Raw genomic sequence first — 12,634 nt, 5'->3', positions numbered from 1 at the left:
AATCATGGCAAATGGTTCCCATATACATACGCCATGAAGGCACATGGGGCATTGAGATAAAACTCCATCTTTTCTAGAACTCGGCACTAGAATGAGATGATGTGGTCGGCAACACAATCCGACCTTATATACCCGATGAAGACCCGCAATAAACTATAATTTAGTTTGTCTTTCTTTCTACATAAAACTAGATAAAATAGTGTAATTGGATAAAAATAAACATAGATAAAACTCCAATTCATCTATAAAAATTGTAATAATTAGCCCAGTGCCATGCATTTCTTTGTTATAATAGCTCTACCACAATTTCAAGGGTACACTTGTTTTACGATATTTTTGTCTCCTGATTTGAATTATGTTGGACAGATATTTTCGGATATTTGAAACTTCATTATGTCTATACCTATGCAGATAATATTATCGTTGCCAGCATTACCATCCTTGTCTTTGCATAAATGATTCATTCTACAAGCAGTACTGTACTTGAAGTAACTTACTGCAAAATATATCTTACTCCAGACTATTTACGAGGGTGAGTCAAAAAGTAACCTTAATAATTATTGTTTTATTAATTGAATATGTACTATAAGACTACAAACACTTCATCACTTTTAAAAAAGTATAACAGGAACACTTGCACTGAACATAGTTGGGACTATGTTGAAAAGTGATAAAGTGTTTGTAGACTTATTGTACATATTCAAGTAATAAAACAATTATTAGGGTTACTTTTTATTCTCCTGTGTAGTATATTTAACACAGTACAAATAAGTCTACAAGTTTCTAGTATATATATATATATATATATATATATATATATATATATATATATATATGAGGTTTCTATACTAAGAGGATAATTTGTTTGATATCATGGTCAATCTTTTCTATGTGATTCTTCATGATTTAATAACAAGTCCGGTTGATTGAGGAGCGTTTCGTCCATCACTTTTCTTTCACTTTTGGGTTCGTCCATTAATTTCCGTCCAATCCATTTCTTCCCTATCCCTTTGTCCACAACTGAAGTGCCCACAGATTCTGCATTCACGAGAATGTTTTGTCCACATATTTTCGGTCATTCTGTGTTACCGATCACTAATCAAATAATGGACGAAATTATTCTGTTTGTCCATGTCATTCGTTTCTTAGATACGGTATTGCGATAAGCTCTCTTCCATTTATGTTCTAAATTTTAGTATGGCGGAAGTAGTATACACACTTCGAAGGCAGAATATTTTGTATTACAATGGGTAGGCATTGCTGCCACTTCCACTCATTAAGTTAAGACGGCCTCGAGTATGACCTGCTAGCAATTTGGTAAACACTTGCTCATTTGATTCTTGTTCGGCCAGTAGGACTTCCAAAAACCTCCAAATGTTGGATTATGAACAACCATCGATCTCTGGAATTTGCTGTGCCATTCTTCTACGACATTATTAATCTGCTGTTACCCACTCAAGACTGCATTATATACATTCCATGTTGTCGGTGGAAATTTGGCCGCGATTGCCCTCCTCCTTTCTCGTGCACAAATTCCTCTCACATAAACTCTTTCCACATACTCAATAACTCCTTAAATTTCTTCAGTAGCTCTTTCTGTCACAAAATCAAATACTTCGTCAACATCTTGTAAGGAAACAAATGGTAGCCCAAATAACATTGCGGCATCTCGGCGGCAATCACTGTTTGGAATCATGTATTGTCTTTGCAGTCCTAGATGTAAAATTTTGCGACAAATACTTTGCGAAAGGTGGAATAAGCATCTCTTTACGCTTGCTCCCGAAAAAATTTACCAGGCCGTCATGGAAGCTCGTCGACAAGGGAATATTGATATAAACCCAAGGACATGACGTATTATGTATGGACTTTGAAATAGCAAACATGAATGCTGCCGCTGAAACTTTTACAAACGTAATTCTGTACCTTGAAAAAAACTTGTACGTTTCAATAAATAATTTTTGTCATAATTTTATTTTATCGTAGTGGACACATGTAGGTTACATTACCATAAGGTTTGTGGACGAAATAGTCAGTGGACTGAAATGTCACGGCCAAAGAATCTAGTGGACATATGTGTAAGTGGACATAATTGTGAGTGGACGAAAAGAAAAGTAGACGAAACGTAGTGGACGAAAGGCCCTTTAATAGTCCGGTTGCCGTTATGACCACATGAACGATTTCCAATAAAGTGGGTAGTTAAAATCTGTAGTATTATACAGTTCTTTTTATGATATCTATAACATTACATGGGTTATTATTGTTATTATTATTATTATTATTATTATTATTATTATTATTATTATTATTATGTTGATTAATATTATTATACAAATGAAACATCACTCATGAGGCAACTAAGCCAGGATATAATGTGGTGGGGTGCTCAGTTCCTTTTCCACTTCATTGCACACATAGCTGACTAGTAACATATTACACTAATCAGACTTATTGTGTATGCAACAATAATTGTTCTTTCTCTGACACATATCGTCAAGTGACATGTACTGCCTGATAATAGATGCGCAGTACATATAGGGGAGAGTCGGGTAGTATCGGACATCGGGTAGTATCGGACATCGGGTAATATCGGACAGTGAGTTTCTTTCATCTACCACACGATGATAGTACCTGATTGACATGGTTACGTTTCTGTGATGTCGCATAGAGAAACGTAACCATGTCATTCAGGTACTACCATATGGTGGTAGATGAAAAAAAACGCACTGTCCGATACTACCCGATGTCCGATACTACCCGACTCTCCCCTAAGTCAGAAACGAAATAAGAGGAATTATTATTATTAGTATTATTATTATTATTATTATTATTATTATTATTATTATTATTATTTGGTCAACTGTCCGAAGAAAGTTGGAACCTCATAAGTGAAACCAACAAGACATCACTCATAAGGCAACTAAGCCAGGAGATAATGGGGTATGGTTGCCAGTTCCTTTCCCTCTTCATTGCACAAATCACAGACTAGTAATATAATATTACACTGATCAGACTTAAGCTGTATGCAACAGTTGTTCTTCCTCTGATACATATCGTCAAATGATATGTACTGCCTGATAATATATGTACAGATACGGAATTACAATTTTGGAGCGAGTCTTGATAGGAGTCCGCCTGAATGTAGGCAAGAATTTCGCACCACTGTCCACAAGTAGCGTATATATATATATACAATATGTTGTAAGCATGTAAGCGAAACTTATACAATAAGGGAGCTCCAAATTTTATATCCATATCTCTACATATCAGCCAGAACCGAAATCAGAGAAATTTTTATTAAATTATTAAGCTTATTATTATTATTATTATTATTATTATTATTATTATTATTATTATTATTATTATGTAATCGTACTAAGAAGATTTTCCTGCAGTCCAATCAGCTCTACTGTTTTCTTCTGTGCACACTCAAAGTCCGATGCATGGTATGTAAAGGATGTGTGTTTAGATCCAGCTGCAATCGTTGTGTCGTCATTGCTACGTAATTTATCCAACGTTAGAGTAATTAAGATTGACAGTGAAAGTGCGATGTACATAAAACCAACCGTCTGTCGTCCCAATACTAAAGAGACGAGTCTAACATCCCTTAATACGTACATTCCCCTCATTTTTCTCTATTTTCTCGTTTGTTAAGCTTCTTTACTTTCTCGCATTAAACACAGAGAAAGTGTTTTCAACATCTCTGACCTTGAACAGGAGTTTTTCAACATGTCTTAACCGTGCCTTTTGTTATAAGGCTTTCTCGTTCTCGTCTGCTATTCGGTGATTCTGATTCATATTCAGGGATTGATGCACATCAACTTCATAAAGGCTAATTTTAATGTGAATTATATATATATATATATATATATATATATATACATATATATATATATATATTTTACCCATGGGTATAAATTATTTTTTTGCACGATCGTGTGTTTGTTGTATTTACAGCTATTGTTGTTAGGCCTTGAAAGTTAGAATTACCACAGAATCTTGTTGCTAGGGAAACCATTCTTCATAATATAAAACTATACTGAAATAGACCCATTATAGTGCACTTATTGTTACTTAATTGTCATTACAGCATAGTTTTGCGAAGTCTTTGGAATAATATTGCTCTAAATTTTCAATGCAAAATATATCGTACAGTATTTGTAATTTAAAAAAGATGATCGTGTAAAAAATGTTGTACAATACACGTTTATGAAATGAACTAAATAAATCGATTTAACATTATAATTATCTGAAGATAACCATCACAATGTGAGTCAAATAAAAACCTGCAAAAAATATCTAAATTTTAAAATTAAATTATATAATACAATAGTCAATATATGATTTAACCGGAAATGTTTAGGAAATAAAGTTATTCCAAAATACATAAGCTGGAATCAAAATTAAACCCTAAACTAAATCAGCCATTAGAACGAAATCACCAGCTGAATTAAATTGAGTCAAAAATAAAATAACATTTCTACACAGAGAAAAAGACAACATCAAGCTCCAGTTATATGAGATGATTACGCCTTATTAAATTTGTTAGTATGTTAAAATTTTTCTGAGTCGAAATATCTGAAAGTCTGTTATGAAAATGAAATTGATATTTGTGTGTGAACCAAGATATATTTTTATCACTCATCTGATAATGTGCCTGTACGTAACTACTCGTACTATTCCCTTCACCACTACTAGAGGCGTTCTATACCTTTTGTATCTGCTGTCTATTTTAGGAAGTCTTTAAATCTCAATTTCAGTCACTTATCCAGGAATAATTACATTTACAAATTCAGTATCGATCCGAATTTAAATCTTACAACAGGATGTAAACTTCGGAATATAACTAATTATGTAGAGGAAATATTACAATAATTATATAAAATTAATATTAATCGGACATGTCAAGCGTGGGCATTTCTAGCCTTTAAACGAGGTGTAACAATGACGTAGAAACTCTCTTAAGCATGTGCCTGCATGCGATTCTGTAAGCGGAAGGGCTCTAGACTCGTCAGAGGTACAATATGACATCTCTATGTCGCTTTTCAAAGAAATCTGAAGTAGTTGAATAAGACCATCATCATCATCATCATAATCATCATCATCCATCTTTCGGCTATTGACTCCGTGAACCTGGACACTTTAAAGGTAAAGGTGGAGTTGTTGTCATATGTACAAATATCTCTGTGACTAGACTTTCTTTCGGGTTAACCAAATCACTAATGTAACTTTCAAATACTTTCATGCTACAGTAATGGTATTCTTCGAGAGCGATGCCGGAACTGTGAAAGCTGTTGTACTTAGTATTCGGCAAAGAAAGCGCACAATGTGGAACTTGCCGGGATAATGATCTCAGTTATCGAAACTGACCTGGGCATCTTGTCACGTTTGGAGACGGGTGGCCTCCAGGCAGCAAGAAAATTAACTTATAGTTCCATAGACTGTCATTCGTTGTATCACCAAAGGTTACAATATGATGTCTTCTTTATATTTACAGTCACTTTCGAAGTGCATGTGGTTCATAACTAGCATATTTCAAATCGAATTGTATAATGTAAATTTTTGGTATAGTCCTCCATGGGGACTCAACTGGTAGCATTTCCAGCTATAAATAATGTAGCGGATCCAAGTTCTATACGGATAGAGAAGTGAAGATTGTCTCTTCCTCGGTATTGGGTGTGATCTTTGGCTTTTGTTTGTGCTGTGTTGTTGAAGATGGCAGCTCTGCGTCATAATGAAGTCCCACTACTTGTGAATGAGAAGATTGGTTCGCGATCGTCATAGAATTGAAAGATGATGAATGATTTATTGAGTTTATGTAATAAGTCGCTTTTACTACATTGAATGAGTGGTGACAATAATATAATAATGGGGTAATCTTCAAATTAACTAGGAAAATTGAAGAACTCTGATTATACCGAATCAAGACTACGTCTATTCGTAAGAGACCATCACATAACGAAGTTACAGGGACAGTGGTTTAAAGAAAAAATGGGATTTCATATATTTTGGAAAACAATTTTCTTATTTGCAAGGAACTGCCCAATATATTCTAGTTGCTGCGTAAGAAATAACTGCTCTTGATTGATAATTAGTGCTTTATTTACATCTACCAATTGTTAATCTTTCACAAAAATATGCTAATAAAATTACATGTTTTCAGAATCAGGACAATGAGAGACCCAAAAATAGTCTTTCTGTAGTCACGGTATTAACAGTGCTGATTGGTGTTAAACCAGTGACGGGAGGACATTTTTATCTTTTTTTTTTATTTTGGTCAGTCTGTAATGAAAGATTATTTCTTCTGCAACAATTTACACCCTCGCGTTTCAATGTCATGGTTTGCCGCATCAAAGCCACAAGAAAGAACACGAACTTGTTAAAGAAGACGGTGCGTCCTAAGGTTCACGCAGGATTTGCAACACCTGAACAACTGGCTCCGGCGACTGGAACGTAATCACAGTTCTTCTGCACTGTGACCATAATATCTATTGTATAGGCTAAAGTGACCCTTGGGGAGAAGGTTGAAATTTATGAACTTCCAGTAAATTTATAGCATTAGTTTCGCAGGAAGACGATTAGTACGGAAGTAGTTGAAATTGGACTTGGGACTTATAAAGGAAAGCAATGTAAAGATAAATGGTAGTGGAGATACCACTCCGTCCTTCTATCACTTCTGCCTGGCCGTAGAATGTCATTATCACCACCACCATCACCACAATATTTTTTGTGGTCACTTTTTACTCATAGATTTATCATCTTTATCATCATCTTCATAATAATCTTTATCTTGAGTATTATCATTATTTATTTTTTCATTATCATCATCATCATCACCACCATCTCCACTACGATGATTTTTTCATAGCACCAAGAACTATGAAATCGACGTCACCAAGAGAGCTTTAATTGGTCGAATAATAATAATAATAATAATAATAATATTATTATTATTATTATTATTATTATTATTATTATTATTATTATTATTATTACTATTACTATTAGTATTACAAACTAGCTCAGAAACTATTTCTAATAATACAGTGCTTGAGAAAGAAATAGGATTTATACAACATTTGTTATAGTTTTTTGACGTAAATAAATATTAGGAGTAACCATGTGTGTGTATGTGTGTGTGTGTGTGTGTGTGTGTGTGTGTGTGTGTGTATTAGAGTTGAACAACGATCGAGAAAGCAAGACTAAGAACGCCCGCAAAGCCGAAAACCCGCAAGACAATATTGTCTACGTCGCGTCGTTGACGTAAAGACTGCTTGTGAGTGTTTCAAGACATCGGGATTTCGGGAGTGATCAACTCTCGAACGTCAAGCAGCTTTGAATCGCCACAGTTGTTTATACCAGACTGAACTTATATCTATTTTGGCAACTGTTATATATGTATTAACAATCAAGTAGCCTATTTGAAATATCATCTCTACCTTTCACTGTATAATAATCCGTTCCCAATCTTTATTTAATTACTAGGCCCGTATTAAAAGGGTAGAAATTTTCTTTTCGTATGTTTGGGATCAAGTGTATAATCTTAAGTAAAAAAAAAACATTAACGTTTTCTTTAACGTTATGTTTTATGTTTCTTAGAAATGCAAATTTATTTTAGAATTGTTTTTTTTTTCTATTTATATCATCATAGGTAATACCTGATGATAGAACCAGAACATTTTGATAACTAAGATACTGTTTGTTTTGTCTTTTTGTCTCAATTAAACATTTCTAATGTTATTTATTTCAATGAAGTACGAGTATGTTATTCAAAGTTACGATATCTTTCCTCGCCGACCAAATGCTATTTCGAGAATGATGAGCGAGACTCGAAGTGCACGAGAGTTACGAGACGGACAAGTGTCGGAAGACAAGTGCAAAGAACACAGCGAGCGAGAGCGGTATTTACTCGTAGTTTTGTTCATCGCTAGTGTGTAGGCTATGTGTGTGTCCACTTTAGCAAGTCTCTAAGAGTGTCTCATAATTAGGTTAATTGCTCTGTCTTCAGTTAACATCCGTGAGCACAGTGGTAGTAAGACAGTCCTTATACTTATTCCATGGATGACAGTGGATAATGGAATTGTAAAATGACAGGGAAAACGGTAGTGCCCAGACAGAATCTTCCCAAACTCCGTCTCTCACGCTTCACTGAACTCGAGGATTTTGAGTTCTGGTGTCCATAGTGAAAAGCTGACTCTCTTATAAATATGGGAATATTCATTCAGTGCATAATAATAGAAAATATGTGCATGAAATATAACTGTATCTCATTTTCATGAGTATATTCACCAGGGAATTGTCTCCACTGCTGCATGATTGTCGTGGTATTTTAATTTAATTTCTAAAACGCATCTTCTTGTAAGCACGAACAAAACTTATGTACAGTAGTGGCAATAAAAGCCGGACCGACCCTTATAGCTGATTTCAGAGCCTTGTTCACTCCAGAGTACGATAGACTGGTAACTAAGACTTTCATGGTTCGAATCCTGCCTGGCAAGGAAATGTTTTTTGTTCCTTATTCAAATTTATTCCCAATGATTCTATAGCAGTGATATTTTACTACTTAATTAACTTATTATTCCCAGAACATGAATTGTACCAGCAATTGAAAAGTATTGGGAATAAATATGACTAAGGAACAAAAAAAAGTTTCCTTCCCAGGCAGGATTCGAACCACGAAAATCTTAGTTACCAGTCTATTGTGCTCTGGAGTGAACAAGGCTCTGAAATCAGCTACAAGGGTCGGTCCGGGTTTTTTTTTTTTGCCACAACTGTACAATATCTGTTGACTAGAGTTGTAAAGCTGCGGTAGACTACCGGTACCAAAGAAAACCAAATAGCGTAGAATAGGTAGTTTTTCTAATAGCATTCGTAGAACACAACGCAACCTTAGGAACATCAAGGTTCTGCTAGTTGCATAAACAACAGGCGATGTTATCTATCAATGATTCAATGCTATTAAAAATGACGATACAATAGGCAGATTGTAATAGCATAGGGTTCGTGGTTTAGTTGTCAACATTCGTAAATGCAAATTATGAGATCTCGCGTTCGATTCTCGTCCTGAGCATGGAAATTTATCCTTAAAAAGATTATTTAATACTTTCATTCCTAAAGATCTAGAAGCTACGTGAATGTATATAAAGGATTTCTCTAGGCAGGAGCACCCTAACTGAGTGTTAAAGTAAATGTTCTCAGAATGCGTTGTAGGTTTGAAGTGTGTGAACTGGACGACACAAAAACTATCAACAAGACAGAACCAAATGCAAATAATACAACATATTTACTTACTTACAATTGGGCTTTAAGGAACCCGCAAGTTCATTGCCGCCCTCACATAAGCCCGCCATCGGTCCCTATCCTGTGCAAGATTAATGCATTCCATACCATCATATCCCATCTCCCTCAAATCCATTTTAATATTATCCTCCCATCTACGTCTCGGCCTCCCCAAAGGTCCATTTTCCTCCGGTCTCCCAATTAACACTCTATATGCATTTCTGGATTCGTCCATACGTGCTACAAGCCCTGGCCATCTCAAACGTCTGGATTTAATGTTCCTTATTATGTCAGGTGAAGAATACAGAGCGTTGTAGTTCTGCGTTGTGTAACTTTCTCCATTCAAATACAAATAATACGTATCGATTTACCATAATGTAGTGGTAACTTGGATATTTAAGTTATTACTTTTTAAAAATAATTAAACCTACTGGACTATAAATTGAAAATTATAAAAAAGTGAATTTGAACATAAATCAAATTATAAACTGAGATTGAAAATAAAATAAAACTCACCCTAACAATGTAAATCATACAAACACTTTTGTGACGACCCAAAACATCATTTCTAACAATTTAAATATTTAACATTGATTATATCATTTCTAATTAAATGAAATTGAATATTAATTCGTATGATTTACTTAAGCTATATTGTGCTTTTTCCTATAGAAACTCTTATTATACAATCACTCAGGTAACGTCTGGATCTTGACAAGTTCCAGAAATATGGTATTCCAGAAAAGTCGATTTCTAGTAAGGGAACACTAATATAGAAAACGTCTGTGATTGTTTAAGAGAAGTAACACAAATTCTTTCCATACGTGTGGAACGTTTAGCTAAATGCCCATTTAATATCCTCATGAACGCCCAAATCACTATTCACACCAATTCTATCCTACAAAGACATTTCGTTGATCATTATAATGATTCTGCAACCCTTATTAAAAAATACTTCAATTCCTATACATGCATTCAATTTTCTTTTCTCACCTACCGATACTACCTATGTGACGGTATTTGCCTGCATTATTTGAGCTGCGGACTCATAAAAATGCGTGTAATCACCATCACATCGAACGGTCCGACACAAAACTGTCCTATCCGAGATAGAATGTTCGATGCAGTATGTTGCTGGGTAACTTTCGGCGTTGGACCTCGCACTCATTTCACCATATTCTCTTCACAAGCTATTATCACAATTATCACAGTCCAGGTTTTTAAGTTCACGGTGCAGTGTGCTGTATAGTACAAGAGAGCACGACTGTTCGGCGACAAATATCATTCACAGGACAGGAGTGGTAAGTATAGTGAGGATCACGTAAGTGTAGTTCCTAAAAGTCTAATTTGGCCGTCTCTTCAGTGTTGCCAACTAATACCAATGATCACCAAAGAGAGAAAAATCACAATGCTACGTACTGAAATAATAATAATAATAATAATAATAATAATAATAATAATAATAATAATAATAATAATAAAGTAATTAACAATAACTACATGTCTTACTTACAGTATTTAGGCCTACCACATCTCATCTTTATGTTGCGAGGTGTTTTCTACACGATTCAATAATTTATGAAATAGTGTATTTTCCTTCTGGGATTCCCGAATATTATGTTGGTAATTAAAATTAGTATGATCTAATATTAAAATTTGTTTTGTCTAGCAACATGAAATTCATTGCTTTAACAAACAGTTTACGATTCACGAGACCTAACCTAAAAATGTAATTTGATCACTTGAAATGATTAGTACGAATTCCGAAAACAGAACATCACATTAAAATGTATAGCTTACTTAAAATACTTTCAAGCACTTTCTTTCTTGGAGAAGTCGCTACCATGCTATTTCCTCTCTTGGACATTTTAATAAAAATCTAAGCACGAAAGAATTTCATTAAAATGTCAAAATATTTAGATGCATGTTTCATATGAAGTAGGTCTGTAAGATATTTCTTTTAATTGCACTTACCCGAATATAGAGTTGAATTAGAAACACAACTCAACAGAACTGAATTGTGTATTGATATTAATATTAATACCGGTATTACTAATTAATTATAAATTCACAAGCCTAGGTACTTGCATTTTCATCAGTTTACTTTAACATAACAGTTAGAAAATAACTGCCAGTTGTAGTATTTGCTAGATTATATATTAGGTCACAGACTGGGGTATAAGTCCATCCTCTGTAAGAGAGAGAGAGAACAACCCAGGATGGTATCCCATATGTGGTCGATTTCAAAGATGTATTCTGCTGTCCGCCGAGTGGTTTTGTCGCATCTCGGATTCCCCCACCCGTTTCAGCTGATCCCTCTGTAAAGGCTAGTGACTGAGCTGCTAGGCTTTATCCTGAAAATATTTTCTGTGTGGAATTAGAATTTTACGTAATATTATACAACTGTTTAAAGAAAAGGGTCCTGTCAAGTAAGTAAATGTCACGTGACTTTCCTCGTTTCGACAACCCTGCGATAGGCTATAACCACTCAGTCCAACAGTACGTCAAAAAAGCAAACTTCAAGGAAATTAGCTGTTTTCCCGCATTCCATTAAGGGGTAACAAGTCTCACTCCTGCACGTAATGTAGGCCTACTGCAGATGCCTACTTGTACATACAGTGTTTCTAGTAATGATTACTCTCCCAGCAACGCCGAATCACGAAAATATTCGTTTCTATTGTGTGTTGCAGGTGGTCACTATCAACGGGGCCCGCATCTCGCGGGAGAAGCACGACATCCCAATCCCACAAGGCATCGCGCACGCCGTGGACCGCGTCATGTTTCCATTGCCGGTGGGCAACATCCTGCAGACACTCCGCTCCGACAGAGAGCGTCGCTTCAGCAAGTTCCTACGCGCAGTCCAGGCCGCTGGCCTCACCGAGATGTTCTCAGGTATTCAACTCAAGCATTCAGGGATCAAAATATATGTTTTACTTGATCTGGGGTAAATAGAGGAATGTTTCTGACAACGGACTACTTTGCTTACTGAATAGTGACAGAATAAATGAAACACTAGTGATCGCTTTCATCAGCGTCGCTTAGTGTAACCATCTAGCCGACTTCTGGTTAATCATTTTTGCAGTGCATCGATCTCGGTTAAGAATTAAACAAGACGTTAGCCACGGTAATCTCTAACCGGCCATATTCGAGCGGATGAGATGATAGCTACTGGTTAATAGCAAAATAAGGTAGGAGCCAAATTCACAGCTGATAATTTCGAAGACAAATTATGAGGGATAACTTCGAATCTCCTACAAACAAGAAATTTATATTTCTTCTATCAAGCGGCTGCTTACAACATAACGATTCATGTAACTGATATTTTCAACATTTCACATGTGCAGAGAAAAACTGCAGG

The 12,634-nt window shown here is 35.3% G+C and overlaps 1 protein-coding gene across 1 annotated transcript in view; it reads left to right on the top strand.

The window, feature by feature from the left end:
• The window catches only part of LOC138694383 (uncharacterized), a 226,229-nt gene that overhangs the window by 189,496 nt on the left and 24,099 nt on the right, over nt 1-12,634 (top strand). The window contains exon 5 of the mRNA XM_069818069.1: nt 11,967-12,168. Coding sequence (XP_069674170.1) covers nt 11,967-12,168 — 202 coding nt within the window. The remainder of the gene's footprint in view (nt 1-11,966; nt 12,169-12,634) is intronic.

Source organism: Periplaneta americana, chromosome 2, assembly GCF_040183065.1.
Source record: "Periplaneta americana isolate PAMFEO1 chromosome 2, P.americana_PAMFEO1_priV1, whole genome shotgun sequence".
Taxonomy (NCBI): domain Eukaryota; kingdom Metazoa; phylum Arthropoda; class Insecta; order Blattodea; family Blattidae; genus Periplaneta; species Periplaneta americana.
Note: the sequence above shows the minus strand (reverse complement) of the source record. Positions and strands in the feature narration are given on the sequence as shown.